The sequence below is a fragment of the Ahaetulla prasina genome, chromosome 4 (genome assembly GCF_028640845.1).
Source record: "Ahaetulla prasina isolate Xishuangbanna chromosome 4, ASM2864084v1, whole genome shotgun sequence".
Taxonomy (NCBI): Eukaryota; Metazoa; Chordata; class Lepidosauria; order Squamata; family Colubridae; genus Ahaetulla; species Ahaetulla prasina.
This window is the reverse complement of record NC_080542.1, coordinates 57,607,059-57,623,440: the sequence shown is the minus strand read 5'-3', so window position 1 is coordinate 57,623,440 and position 16,382 is coordinate 57,607,059. Positions and strand designations below refer to the sequence as shown.

Genomic DNA, 16,382 nt, shown 5'->3' with positions numbered 1-16,382 from the left:
AGGCTCCGACACTTTCTTGCACATGTTCCATCATTACAGATTTTTTGTACTTATTAGCTGCATTGGATTTATGACAAGATTTGCCATCCAGGAAAGAAGTTCTTCCAAAGGACAAAGAAGTTTCCCTCCGCTGCCATCCGAGTAGAGTTGGGATCTGGAGAGCTAAAGAGACTACATGTTGAGATGTAGTAGGAGGGAAGTTGCGTTCATTATCTTTCTGCTTAGAGTTATCTCTTTCTGGGAGAAGAATCACGTCCAGTTTGATAATATCAAAAAATGAATAAATAAATAAAAATAAAATATAAATAATAGCCGAAGAATCAAGGGAATTTCATTTGTTTGAGTCAAGAAAAGAAAAAGTACAGAAAAATGTACATTGCCACATTGAACAATATTTTTTTACAGCGTGCCAATTCTCCTTAAAAAGGAAAAAGGAAAAAGAAAAAGAGAGAAAAAAGGGGAAAAAACTAGATTCAAAATAAGGGAAGAAACTTAATATTAGTCTCTTCTCTCTCTCTCTCTTTTTTTAAAAAAAAGTGTAATGTTTTATTCATTGATTTTGTATGCATTTCCTGAAGAAGGTGCTCCATTGTGTAGCGAATTAGAGTACATTGGGTGCAGGGTGGTGGTTGGAAGTTAGGGTCAGCTTTGCTGTCCGCTCCGTAGATTTTACAGGCGATTTTCTCTTTGCTTTAAGAAGAGAAAGTGATATTGGAAAAAGTCAGCACTTTTTAGATCAAAGCAAAGCACCCTTCACAAAGCCACAAACAAGAAGCAGGACAGAAAGTCCATGGCTTGTAGCTATCCTCGCACCTGCGGAAGAAGTTATAAGATATTCGCTCATCTTGCAGATTTCCAATGCTTCTTTATAAGGCTGTTTAAACATATACATTCATATATTTAATTAGTTCGTCAGCTTGGCTCTTGCGCCCATGACTTTCTTGGCATGCACTGCAAATAACAACACATACAAAGGATTTCAGTCCCACAAGGTGCTTTGCTTTGTAATTTTTGCTTTGTATGTTTTCCCCTAACAATATAATCTAGTCATATGGAAAAAGAGCATTATGAACACATTCTCAAATTGTTCATTCTCCCCAAATCCCAATAATAACTTTGCAAAGTGAACTTTATGCCTCAAAGCAAGCTATGAACAGAGGATAATTCAAACCATCATGGGTCAACATATATGGGCAACAGACTGTCTTTAGTTTAGTGGGAGACCAGTTCTGCGATCCAAAATTAAAATATCTATTTTTTAAAAAAAGTAGTGTATTGAGATTTTTAAGAATGTTTAAAGGCATCTCTGTTCACAAATATTTATAAGCCTATTGCAGATTAGGTGACGTCTTATTTTTTTTATAGAGGGAAAACATGTTAATCTTTGAAACCTGAAGAAAACTGTCCATGCCTTGACATAAATTTTAAAAAATCTGCATAATAAGATCAGGTAAAAATATTTAGAGAGGATAATCTTAGCCAAAATAGTCTAACCTGTTAGCTATAAATCAGAGATGGAGAAATTATTTGTGGAACATAGGGATTCAGTGAACTTTCTGAGCTCACTACCAGCTTTAGACTACAAAAATAGGCCTGTGTAATGTTGCACATATGTGCATATAAAGTTATGGCAGACTGGTGAGATATGATCAACCACAGACTAAACAAACATGTCATCAGACATAATAAAAACAATGAGAACACATTCCTAACTCAAATATGGCCAGGATCCTTCTCTTTCTAAAAGAATGTCTGAGACCTGATTTTTTCAAAAGTATTCCCAAGCTCTAAGGGTTGATCAGTATTATTTACTCGTGCACATTTGCGGAAGATTTTTTGTGCTTTGAACATAATATATTCTAAAAGGTAAATTACATAGAATAATATACCTGAAATGTATGAAGTGACATGTTTTGCTTTGCTAAGGAATGGGGTTGATGTTCTGTGATCTATATTCTATATATCATCATAGAAATTAATCACACGAGCAAAATAGATGGAGACAAAATATAATAATATGTCCCTTATCTTATTCTTAATATTGTGCATACTCCTAGCACTGTAGGGGTTAGCCTCTTTGATGTTTGCTTGCTATCGGCTGCCATAGTAATGGGGAGGGGGGGGAAGGTTGGCATTTGGGTGGGGAAGTGAGCTGGAGTGAAGACGGCCTGTGTGAACAAAAAGGGAGGGATGTTCTCATGATCTACTGTGCAGCTGAATGGGGATGTTTATACCCAGTCAAGGTCAACCGTCCCAGAATACCAGATGGACCAAAACACATTCAGCCTGGGTCCCTGGGAGGAGGAATTTTTGTGAAGACATATGTGTGCCAACCAGAAACCTGTGAATACAGAATAACAATAAACCTTGGTTCACAGCTAAACACAAACAGCTATATCGTGCCGAAGAGGAAGCTTACAGCAAAGGAGATAGAATGCTGTACAATCAGGCCAGGAATGAATTAAAAGGGAGATCATATAATCAAAAAGAAGTACTCTGAAAGCTGAGGATTCAGCTCTCTACAAATAAACCAGCAAATATATAGAAAACCCTTAAAAATATCACTGGCTACAGCAAATTTCCTTCCCATGCTGGAGGGAATTGACAACTGGCAGATGACCTGAATGTGTTTTACTGTAGATTTGAGAGGAAACCACTGTCAACTATGGCACCCTCTCCATCTCAAATACACCAACAAAAGCCAAGTTTCCTATAACTAACTTCATCCCTCTGGGTCCCCCACCACTGGTGATCACAGAAAAAGATGTGCGAGGTCTATTGCATAGACAAAAGTCGGGAAAAGCATCAGGCCCAGATAAGATAGCTCCTTCTTACTTGAAAGTTTGTGGCGATCAATTGGCCCCATTTTTACCTGCATCTTTAATAAATCACTAGAGATGTGATGTTCCTTCTTGCTTCAAATGCTCTACTATCACCCCAGTGCTTAAGAAATATTCCATTAAGGAGTTGAATGACCACAGACCAGTTGCTCTGTCATCTGTAATTATGAAAACCCCTGAAAGTATAGTGCTGGCTCACCTGAAAACCATCACGGATCCATTGTTAGAACCCTTGCAATTTGCCTACTGAGCAAATAGATTGGCAGATGATGCCATCAGAATGGCATCAGTTCAAGGGTGCAAGAGAGTTGCCAAGTGTTGCGACGTCTCATCGCCCGTGACTGAACATGCTATCTCAGCGCCAGCAGCTCTGTAGTGACTTTTACTCCAATCACCTCAGTATCCCACCTTCATCGCCAGTGATCTGTATGGAGACCAAGGTGAATAACTGAGGCGACTGACAGATAGTAATTGCTAACAATGCTTTAATCAACAAATAGTCAAACAGGCAACTTCCCAGAACCGACAAAACCCTGGCATCTGACAGCTCTTACATAGTGAGCTGTCAGACTGAACAACCAATCAACTCAAAGAAAACTTCCACGCAAGTAGTTGCTGTGCGCGTCAGCCAATAGGGCATAGCCTCGTTACAATCAGGGTGGCTCGCCGGACACAACAATTATTATAGCACTGCACTATATCTTACAACATTTTGATTCTCTAAGAACCTATGCAAGGGTTCTTTTTGTAGACTTTAGCTCAGCATTCAATATAGATATATTTGTCACTAAACTCACTCAGCTAGCTGTGCCTGACCACACTTGTAACTAGATCATAAGCTTTCTAACAGATAGGAAGCAGCAGGTGAAACTAGGCAAAATCACATCAGACACCTGTACAATTAGCACAGGTGCTCCCAGGGCTGTGTGCTCTCTCCGTTATTCTTTTCTTTATTCTGCATTCAAAGGATTCCTCTGTTAAAGTACTGAAGTTTGCAAATGATACAACAGTGATTGGTCTATATTCAAGATGACAATGAATCTGCATATAGATGGGAAGTTGAACAACTGGCCCCGTAGTGCAGTCAGAACAATCTTGAACTGAACACACTCATAACTATAGATATGATAGTAGATTTTTATGAGAAGCCTTCCTATTCTACCACCTCTTACAATACTGGACAACACAGCATCAACAGTAGAGACCTTCAAGTTTCTAGATTCTATAATATCTCAGAACTTAAAATGGACTCCTAACACAACAAATATCATCAAAAAAGTACAATAAAGAATGTTTTTTGTGTGCCAACTCAGAAAGCTCAGACTGCCCAAGGACCTGATGATACGGTTCTACAAAGGAATTATTGAGTCTGTCATTTGCACTTCTATAATTGCCTGGTTTGGCAATTATACAGCAACCAAAAAAAGACAGACACAGATTTCAACAGCCTGAAGTTAGGACTGCAAAAAAATTAATTGCAAACAGCCTGCCTTCCATTGAGGACCTGTATGATGCACGAACCAGAAAGAGGGCTGTAAAAGTATCTATAGACCCCACACAACCTGGACATAAACTTCTTCCCTCAAGACGATACTATAGGGCAGTGATGGCAAACCTTTTATAGACCGAGTGCCCAAACTGCAACCCAAAACCCATTTATTAATCGCAAAGTGCCAACATGGCAATTTAACCTGAATAATGAGGTTTACTACCTAAAATAATGATAAACAATGCAGAGTTCAGCTACTTGTTCTAAGAAAAATGTGATAAATGCAATTCTATGCCCCAACATTCTTTTATCTTTTATTTACGGGACCGCCTACTGCTACCATTTGCCTCCCACCGACCCGTGCGCTCTCATAGGGAGGGACTCCTCAGGGTGCCGTCAGCCAAACAATGTCGGCTGGCGGCCCCCAGGGGAAGGGCCTTCTCTGTGGGGGCTTCTACCCTCTGGAACGAACTTCCCCCAGGACTTCGACAACTTCCTGACCTTCGGACCTTTCGCCGCAAGCTGAAGACATATCTATTCTTCCGCACAGGACTGGCATAGCATTTTTTAGAATTTTTATTATTGATTTTTTTAAATTTTAATGGGGTTTTATGGTTTATGTATTTTTAACTGGGGCCAAATTGAATAAGTTTTTTAATCATTGGTTTTATCTGTATCGCATTTATCTATTGTTGGTTTTTACTTGGCTGTGAACCGCCCTGAGTCCTTCGGGAGAAGGGCAGTATAAAAATTAAATTATTATTATTATTATTATTATTATTATTATTATTATTATTATTATTATTATTATTATTATTATTATTATCATCATCATCATCTGTTTTTGAAATATTACGTTTAGCATCAATAAAAAAATTTAAGAAATTAAGTTGGAAATATGAACTATTTTTGAGAGACTGCTTAAGGAAGAAAGATATTTCAGAAGAATCCTTGGTGAATATTGGAAGATGGAATGTTATTTTGGTACTGATTGATGAAGGTTGGATATTAAAAACTATGTACTTTAATGAAGAACAAATACGAACTCAATTGGAAACTTCTGAGATCGGGGAGTCAAGGTTTTAAGGAGTGACTATGGATTATGATTTGTGTTATATTTTAATTTTTGACTGTTAGTTTTATACCCTGTATTCGGTTCTGGGAAGTCCCGGGGGGTGGTGGGAGAGAGGGGAAGGGAGGGGGAGAGGGGATGAGGTAGAAAATGGATTGATGGTTAATGTACAGAGATGATTGAAGATGTATAATCAATGTAAGATCGGAGCTGCCTGGCTACCATTTCAGAATGATGGGAAGGAAGGAAGTAGAAGAGAGAAGGAGGTAGGAAAGAGAACAGGAGGAAGAGGAAAGGAAGGAAGAGGGATAGAAGAGGGAGAAGAAAAGAGTAGGGAGGAAGGAGGAGAGGATGTAGATAAGAGAAGGGGAGGATAGTCATGGAAAGTAGAAGAAGGTAGAGAAGGGAAGAGAGTTAAAGGAAGGGGGGGGTGACCGGGCAGGTCCAATTAATTGTATATGATGGTACATTATGTTATTGGATATGAATGTTAAAATAAAACTTTTTAAGCAAAAAAAAGAAAAAAAGAAAAAGTTTTGTAATATCATTTCCCTTTTCACCCCTCTCTGTCTTTCTCACCCTTTCTTTTTCCCTCCCTCTCTCTCTCTTTCCCCTCTCTCTCCTCCTCCTCTCTCTCTCCCTCCCTCCCTCCTTCTCTCTCTCTGTCTCATCTATCTATCTATCTATCTATCTATCTATCTATCTATCTATCTATCTATCTATCTATCTATCTATCTATCTATCTATCTATGAATAATTACAGCTTTCATCAGAAGACCTATATATAGCAAAGTTCAGAAGGAGAGCTGAGAATATATCTGCAAACTCCTTACATCCTGGAACAAACCATTTCACTTCTTCTCTTGGGATTGCACTATAGCAGGGGTGTCAAACTCAAGGCCCAGGGGCTGGATCCAGCCCGTGGGGTTCTCTGGTCCGTGGGCCTGCCCTAGAAACAGCAAAGGACCTGCCCACAGTGCCTCTGCCAGCAAAAATGTGTTGTCCTCCCCGAGCTCTGTTCTCACTGGCAGAGGGTGGTACAAGGCCGTTGTGGCTGAAAACAGAGCTCAGGAGCCTGTTTTCACTGTCAGAGTGCTTAGGCCACCACAGACACACAAGTGACATCAAGCTGGCCATGCCCACCTTGGCCATACACAACCTGGGGCCCCTGGTCAAACACAGCCCGGATGCATTACCTTACCTTACAGATCACCCCCACTCTGTTAAAGACCTTGGAGTTTTCATATCCAATGATCTAAATGCCAAAGCCCACTGCAACTACATCGCAAAAAAGGCTTTAAGAGTTGTAACCCTAATCTTACGTAGCTTCTTCTCCAGAAACACTACACTACTAACCAGAGCTTATAAAACATTTGCTAGACCAATTCTTGAATACAGCTCGCCTGTCTGGAACCCATACCTCATTTCTGACATCAATACAATTGAATGTGTCCAGAAATATTTTACAAGAAGAGTTCTCCACTCCTCTGAATACAACAAAATACCTTATGCCACCAGACTTGAAATCTTGGATTTAGAAAACTTAGAACTCTGCTGCCTTCAACAGGACCTGTGTTTAACTCATAGAATCATCTATTGCAATGTCCTTCCTGTTAAAGACTACTTTAACACACTACCTGACTCTGTGGTCTCTTCTCAAAATCCCCAAATCTTTAACCAAAAACTGTCTACTATTGACCTCACTCCATTCCTAAGAGGTCTATAAGGGGCATGCATAAGAGCACAAACGTGCCTACCATTCCTGTCCTATTGTTTCCTTTCATTATATCCAATTAATATAGTTATTACATACTTATGCTTTTATATATGCTTATATATTATATAGTTATTTTCATGCTTATGCTTATATATACTGTTGTGACAAATAAAATTAAAAAGAAGTTTGACACCTCTGCACTATAGGATATTGCATGCCAAGACAATTAGACACAGGGATAGATTTTTTCCTTGTGCTCTCACTCTGCTGAACACTGAATTCTTGCAATTCTGTCTACTGTGTATATATATCAATCCCTAGTGTGTGGCTATAGTATTATTTATTTCTTTTATTATTTTATTTCCTCCTTTTATTGGTATGATTATATAGTCAGCCAGATGTTCAGAATGGATTTGGCCTTTTTGTTTACTTATTGTATCCATTCCAAGGACCTGGAGTAGGCAGATTTGGATGTTTGATAACGTTAAATATCATAGCAAGATGTAAACTGACTGTATATTTGTGATGGGTAAGTACCTTTTCTTCTAGATGTTCTGCAACTGCTAGCTCTGGTTGCTCAGCAGATGTCCAGGAATGCCAGCATCTAGTGTGGTCCTTGTTAACCAGGCAATGATTGAACCAGTGTAGATTTCTGTAATTTACATCTTACCATATTTTTTTTAATGGGAAAGACAAATCTTTGTCTGACTGCTCTGATGAGATCTTTCCAGTATGGGTGAACCTCTGGCACAGCTCTCATGTTCTTTACAGCATATAAGCCCTACCACCATGTCAAGGTAGTGCCTCACTGGGGGTCCAGATTATCAATATGGTTTGTCACCCAGTAAGCCAGATGTTCATATTGGATTTGGCATCCTCATCTACCTATTTAGTCCTTTCCAAGGGCCTGAGATAGACAGATGTGAATGTTTGATGGTATTGTAGATATCGTCATAGGATGTAAACAACCCGGTGATGATACTTCCAAATAAAGCTGCCTTTTGCAATTGACTGATAGTGACTGTTATTGAAGTTTTAGTATTCTATGTCCATAACAGATCTAGGAAAACCTGTCACAGCCAATTCACTGTGGCCATCTTCCCAAGGCCATCTCACTGTAGGACATCTTGTTGTGAGACAATCCCCGTGAGATAACTCAATGGTATAAATGTTATATGCCACTGTTTCTTCTACATTGTTTCCATCTTTATCAGTGGAAATAATGTTGATGAAAACAGTGGCGGATAATATTTATTGCATTGAGTTATCCTATGTGGGATTGTTCACGGTGAGTTCTTCTGTAGAGAGTAGGCCACAGCAAGTTGTTGCATGGTGAGTTGGCGGGAGCAAGATAATCGCAGCAAGTTGGCCATGGAAAGATGACTAAAACATGTTGGTCATGGTGAGATGGTCAAAGCAAGTTGGCTGAGGCATTTTGCTAGTCCACTAATTTGGTCACTTTGTCAAAGAAGGATATAAAGTTTGTCTGGTATGATCTGTTTGTAACAAACCCATCCTGGCTTCTAGTAATCACCTTGTTCATTTCTAGGTGTTCACTAATCTTTCAGTTTAGTATCTTTTCCAGGTTTTTCGCCGGGATTGATGTCAAGCTGATTGGCCTATAATTTTCTGATCCTTTATCCCCCTTTTTGTACATCGGTATCACATCAATTCTTTTCCAGTCCTCTGGTACATCTCCTGTGCTTTAAGAGCTTTGAAGGATTACATTCAGTGGCTCCAAAATAACATTTATTAGCGCCTTCAGAATCCTGGGATGCAAATAATCTGGTCCAGTTCATTTGTGCTCGTTCAGATGGATAGATATTCTCTTACTATTGCTTGCCTATTTTTGACTTCTGTACCTGTTCTGCCTCCCTCTGTGCTGCTTTTGATAGGTTGGGCTATTTCTTTCTTTTGTATAAAAATGGATGCAAAGAAAGAATTAAGCTGCTTTTTCCCTGCCAACTGTCATTTTCTTGCCATTAGTAGACCTATTGTTTCCTTGACTTGTTCATGTAGAATAAATAGTGTAAGTACTTAGTGTAATTCCATATCATTCTGCACTTTTAGGTCCCATTTTTTAATAATTAGGGTTTTTAAGATTAGGGTACTGGAGGCTAAAATATACAAAGAACAGATGCAGGAATTTGGCATGTCTAGTTTCTTAAAAAGAACTTGGGATGACATGATAACAGTGTTTCAATATTTTAGGGGCTGCCCAAAGAAGAGTGCTCAACCTATTTCCAAAAGCACCAGAAGGCAGGACAAGAAGCAATGGATTGAAATTAATCAAGGAGAGAAATTAACTTAGAACTAAGGAGAAACTTCTTGACAGTTAGAACAATTAATCAGGGGTTTCCAACTTGCCTCCAGAAATTGTGGATGCTTCAATATTGGATGTTATAAAGAAGGGATTTCTCTAAAATGGTATAGGGTTTCCTGCAAGGTCCTTTCCAGTTCTGTTATTCTGTTATTCTTTTGTTATCAGCAAAATATTGTTTAAACATCATAGACATGATTTTAAATGCATAACTGCAACTGTCCCAAATACAGTATTTTAAATTTACACAAAATAGCAACACGTTATTACAAAATTTCCTACCTACTAAATGCAAAAGAAATAAAGTATTGAAGCAGAATACTAAAGACAATAAAAACCATTGGGGATCTTCTATAATCAAGCAGGATATGAGAAGAAAAAATGATGACCCACAGATGCTCATTAAATTAATTCATCACTTGATTTTCAAAAATGTATTTCAGAATACAGCATATATAATCAGAAAAATTGCAAGCTGTAGATATTTATAAATTATTGTGAAGTTTTATATATTGGAACAAATTTGTGATATTCACAAGGGAGAGGCTAGTGGAGGTGTGTATATATATATATATATATATATATATATATATATATATATATATATATATATATATACATACATACATAGTTAGGAAAATGTAAAAACTTTTAAAGATAGATTATTTATATCTGTTTCCAAAGCTAAAGTTGGAAGGTAATATGAATATTGCTTGAAATGCTGTCGTGAATTTACCCTGATTCTATAAAGAAATTGTCATTATAATGATGCTATATTAATCGCTACATGACCCTATGGTTTTAGTTTATTCCAGTCACCATGATTCAAAAAAGATCATGCAACCTTAGAAAGTGTGCAGAGAAGAGCAACAAAGATGATAAAGGGTGTGGAGACTAAATTGTATGATTAATCTTTGAGGGAGCTAGGTGTAGCTAGCCTATTGAATTGGGGGGACAATTGGACTAATAGACTGCCAAGATTTTTTTCAGTCTTATGATTCTATGTTCTATGGAATGTAATGGTTTTTAAGAAAATTCAATTGAAATGAAGTCTGAATTAATTATAGGAGGGACTGAGACTACGAGAGGGGAAAAGGAAGAGGGTCTATGTGACTGATGAAAGACTTTGCAATTATTATAAATATGAGTCCATTGCCAAACAACTGAATTTTGATCATGTGACCATGGAAATGCTATAACGGTTGTAAGTGTGGAAAACAGTCATAATTCACTTTTTTAGTGTCACTGTAACTTTAAACGGTCACTAAATGAACTGTTGTAAATCAAGGATAATCTTTAAATGGGTTTTAGCAGTAACATGGTCAAAGGAAATAGACATTTAAGATATTTGCCCTAAGAAATCCCTGTAACCAGTGTCATATTAATCCATGTAAGAATTACTTGTTTTAGAAAGGAACTGTATAGTATAGCTGTGCTGGTAAGCCAAAAAGTGATCTTTGCATTAATTCTGTGTCTGAGAGATCAAGAATGTACCATTTTATGAGAAGCAGAGATGATTAAAATATAGGTTTTATGTAATCTTCATATTATTTGCAGAAATGCGAGAGTTTCTTTTAATAGCTTAATTATATCCACTCTTCTCCCACTTTCCTGACTGCTTCCTTTTCTAATTGCAGGAGGAGAATGCCCTTATCAGCATGAGAATTTAAAGAGCCTGATTAGTTGCCAATCATACTTAGCATTTATATTGTCTCATGGCTTAAGCACTCTTTTCTCCCCTATTTGATGGATTTCTCCAGTGCTATTTTCAGTGAAATCTTCAGCTTCAGTTTTTCCATTACTGCTTCTGAAAATAATTCACATTAATAGAATTCTACTGTACTTAAAATTTTTCTTTTTCTTTTGAGTTTGCTTCTTACAGAAGCATCACCATTGTGTATCTAATGTAGAAGCTTGCATTAATATAGCTGTAATAAAACTGAAGTTTGATCCAATAGTACTTTCATTATCAGAATGAACTATTGGCTTATAAAAAAATCTCATCTGAAATATATTTTGAAAAATGGATATTTGGGATTAGCTGTATAACTAATACTTTCAGTTAAAAATATTAAAATTGTTTTGAAAATAAAGGCTTGTGCCCATATTTTATCATAAATTATTAATAACAAATACTATGGAAATATTTGGAAAAAAATTACCAAGCAAATCCTGAGCAACAAAATTCAATTTGATTTTGAATATGGTGTAACTGACAAGATGACATCTGACATTCGCAAGTGCTAATCTACTCACTAAATAGGTATAGATATAGAATTGATATGTCATACAAGAAAGAAATGTTTATGTTGGTCACATAAACATGAGAAATATCTGTCATTCTCTCAGAAGAAAATTTAAATTCTTTTTTTTTAAAAAAGAAAACATTTAAAGGAGTTGTCAGAGGAAGATTCTGAGGACAAGATTAGAGAAAGGACTGGATTCTATCCATTTCTCCAACAACTTGTATATTAACTTTGGAATCCCAAAGTCCCAAAATAATAGAGATAGAAGGACTATCTGTTTGGGGATGGTACTGGCAGGAATTATAAACATAGGAACTCTAAGCAGGAGTTGGGGTGAAACTCTGTATGAGATCCTCCAGCCTTCTACTTTCTAGAATCACATTCCAGTATCCAGAATCTACTTTCTAGAATCATATTCCAGTGCAATGTTTGATTATGTTTTTCTCCCTACAAAGATGAAAATTTGAAAATCTGCTTAAAATTTTCACAATTTCATAGCTTTTATCATGGCAAGTTTCAGGTATTTTATTTCGTATGCAGCTAGCTATTTATGAATGCACTTAATCCTTCAGACAAATAGTATATGAAATATACATATTATCTTCCAAGGAAGCCTTGAATTTTGGAAGCTTATAACAGTGGTGTGTATGTCTGTGTGTGTGTGGGGGGGGGGCATATTGGAATAATGACTGAGAAGCTTTCCCAAACTAGCCATGTCTAGTACTTCTAATATTCTGCTGAACAGAACATCAAATGCTGAGCCCATTCTTAGAATGAGGATCATTCATCAGTCATGAAATCATATTATTCAATCATAATAATAGAATTGGAAGGAGCTATTTAGCCCATTTAGTTTGCTTGTTGTTGTTGTTAGTTGCGAAGTCGTGCCCAACCCATTGCGACCCTGAACGTTCCTCCAGGCCTTCCTTAGTCTGCTTCGTCCATGTTAAAATATTCTGGACACAAGGTTGTCTAATCTTCATTAGAATATACCCATGAGGGAAATCCAGATGCTATCTAGGCAATTTATTCCACTCTGAAAACTTATCACAATATGTTTATACTAATTATATTACATTGATTGTCTTTCCAACCAATGGAAATAATTTTAATGATGGTGATAAACAATACTAAGTTTATAGCACTTTTAAATATTTCAAGCACCTATTTTATTATGGATTTTTCCAGCAATTCTGTATGATCAGGATCAGTATTATTGTTCAATATTATATTGGGGTAGGATGGGGACTGAGGATCTTGGTAAGATATTATGAGTTTATTAAATCATAGCTCAGCTACTATAATGACCCTTCATTGTTCATAGCCAGCAAAAGCATACACACACATTTCAAAAGGTAAACATTTTATAGACTGTTTTCTATTTCTTCTCTATTGTATTTCTTTATTATAAAGCTTGAGGTATTTTAATTCTAGATAACAGTGATATAAAAAAATATTTAAGCAGAACTCAGGATTTGTGACCCACCAATTCAAATACAGTTGCCAAACCTTCATTTATTTCCTGCTTGAGTCTTTTAAAGCAAGATAATCAAGCACACTAGAAGGACTCATCCTGACAAAGCTCAAAATGAATAGTTTCCTGTATAAAACTAATAGAAGGACAGAGACCAAACAGTTCTTCCCACATTAAAAATACTAATAAAATTACAGGAATATTCTAAGGGACCTTTGGATGTAACCCCTCTTGTTTCACTTTGGGCTTTTATATTTTTATCATAATTTTGATTTATTTTGTTTAAGCCATTCAAGTGTACTAATTATCATTTGTTTGATGTACCCCGCCTACTCTCTGCTCTGTTTCTGCAATCCTAAGAAGGAATACAAACATGGGTCTTTGCATAAGTTTTTTATGTTAGTTAGACTGAACAAAAGTAGCATTGTGGTGTGATGACAATTTCTTGATCCTTATATAATGGATTGGCACTTGTATTGACACATCACAATGGTGTTTATGTTATTCTGTCCCTGCCCTGCACCATAGGGATGCCATAATATGAAAAACAAAATGTATCAAACTTTTAATGTCCTACCATGAGCTACAACTGACATGCAGGATAACAGGTCAGTTGTACCTGTATTACATGATTTTATCATGCCAAATGAGGCTTTTATTTTTGTTTTGCATGGTCATAAGGATTAAGCATATCAAGATTTTTGTATAAAATGTTTTCTAATTCTATGTGGGATATAAAATAACAGTATAATTTTTCTCTAATAATAGCGTTGCTTTGAGTTTCAATTACATGCTAGTCACATGCTTAAAATTCTCAAAATGGTTGCTCATACCTGATTGTGGGCTTTGCTTAGGGATTTTGGCATCTACTGGAGGATTAGAAGTGGGACTTTGACTGGCAGAATTATGGATGCTGTTAGAGATGGCAGCGGAGATATTCTTGCGAGGTTTATCCTGCAGCCACATTGGGGAAGCTTCAAAAGCCTGCATTCTTCGGGAGTGGCTGTTTGCATTCACTTTGAGATAAGCTTGGACTTTGTATTCTTGAAGTTCTCCGAAATTGGCATCCATCACTCTGCACTCATACAATCCTTCATCCTTTCTCCTGACTTTGGAGATCTGCAGCTTGTGGGAAATATCATTCCCCTGTACTTTCACTGTCTGTAAAAATGCCAGAAACATGTCTAAATGTTATTGCTATTAGTAGATACCCCTCCATGTCTTTCTTTCAAGCACCTGTGCCCAGCTAACAATGTCCCAGGTCAACTAGAACCAAGACGGGGGAAAAAAGCCTCCATTACTTTTACCTAATAATAGTTGCTAGGTTATTGCATACCTGCCCTGTTGTGTTTGCATATGTGTTTATGATACCCTACTGTTTGCCAACTTTTGTAAAGTGTTGAGGATGATTCTATCAAACAGCTGGATTTGTATTAAAAATAATTTTAGAGCAAGTAAATGAACCATTCTGACAGTATCATAATGTTTAAAATTGATATATGACCTTCCCAATCTTGTAGATGTTTCATATATGTTTTGCTACCCAGCTATGACAGTACTGATACCTTTGCATTGTTAGGACAGAGCAGAGGTTCTAAAAGAGGGTGATTTAGCTAAGGCCCTCTGGAGAGTTTCTGAAGAAAACGGGTGCTCACGAAAGGCAACTAAAGTGCATACGAGGCACTTTGTAAAGATTAGGCATGTTATCAGAATAGGAGCTAAGGTTTTAAATAGAATGCAGACTAGCCCAGCACCACCATGGAAATTCCTCAATAGCTAACTATGGCTACAGATTTAGACCAATCACATCCAATTCATAAAAGATGCTGGTGAATATATTACTGAAGAAATCAATAATATATATATATATCATTTTATGGGCTACCGCAGATTGGAAAATGGACCATAGAAGTCTCTGACTTTTAAAGATTTTAAATTAAATAAGCTGCTTAAGCTTCCTTTTTCCAAGCAGCTTAAATATTTTTTCTCTTTCCTTTACATTCTCACAGCAGCCCAGGGGGAGGGGAGGAGAGGGAGAGAGAATGGATGGGTCAAGATCATTCTAATGTGCACTAGGCACAACATTCCTTTGAAGGAATATTTTATTTCTCTTAATTCATACTTAAAACCCTCCATTTTAAGCTGAGAAATGTAACATGATCTACTTCAGTTCAAATAGAGCTCATCTGAATCAAACTATCTGTTTCTTTGTTTTAAATTCCGACTTTTACTAACTACACACAGTATTAGTTACAATTAAAGGGTTTTTAATACCAATCTAATCCAATAAACTTTAAATTTACTTAAATTACTGAGATTACTCAATTATCAATTTACAACAATTGCAAGGGAAGCTAGTGTCCAACACACTGCCTTTTTATTGAAAACTAAAACCCAATAATTTTGTGAAATATGAATCTCTTTTTTAACATTATGCCATTTCTTTTCTGGCTTTTAGTTTTTGAAATTTGCTGAATATAGAGCAGTAATGGCTAACCTTTTTGCCATCACGTGCCAAAAGTAGAGGGAGCGCAGGGGGATCACATGCGCGTGGGCCCACACCCATAATCCAGTGCTCCCCACGCATGGCATGTGACCCTCCCTGCACTCCCTCTGCTTTTGGCACGTGACAGCAAAAAAGTTGCCGGTGGGCCCAGTAGGCTCATTTTTCACCCTCCCCAGGTTCCAGAGGCTTTCTTGATGAAAACGGCCTTCCCCATCCCTTCAAGGCTCTCCGGAGGCCGGAAACAACCCATTTCCCAACTTCCGGTGGGCCCAGAAGACCCGGAAATCAACTGGCCAGCATGCGTATGAGCGCTGGAGCTGATCTAGGGCAACGCTTGCGTGTCCACAGATATGGCTCTGCATGCCACCTGTGGCATGCATGCCATAGGTTCACAATCACGGATATAGAGTCCATGCCACTCACTTCTACTTTATTACTAAAAACTCTGAGATAATAAATCAAATGTTACTCAGGACAGGACAGGGGAGGGATCCTGTTGATCACTAAAGAAGTAAAGAGGGTGACCTTGATAGAAATATTACAACTATCATTACCTAGGCCAGTGATGCCAAACCTTTTAGACACCGAGTACCCAAACTGTGCATGTGCGCTTGCCCAAACTGAAAAGTGTGTGTGTGAATGCGTGCATGCATTGACATGCGCATGCACGGACATGCATGGACATGCGCATGCACAGACATGTGCAAATGTGCACTTG

General features: G+C 37.4%; 1 protein-coding gene across 1 annotated transcript in view; it reads right to left on the bottom strand.

Moving 5' to 3' along the window:
• Window positions 1-601: 601 nt before the first annotated feature.
• The window catches only part of VSTM2A (V-set and transmembrane domain containing 2A), a 30,701-nt gene continuing 14,920 nt past the window's right edge, over window positions 602-16,382 (bottom strand). Inside the window, exons 4-5 of the mRNA XM_058179782.1 lie at window positions 13,992-14,319; window positions 602-690 (exon numbers count right to left, since the gene is read on the bottom strand). Of these exons, the coding sequence (XP_058035765.1) occupies window positions 602-690; window positions 13,992-14,319 (417 nt within the window). The remainder of the gene's footprint in view (window positions 691-13,991; window positions 14,320-16,382) is intronic.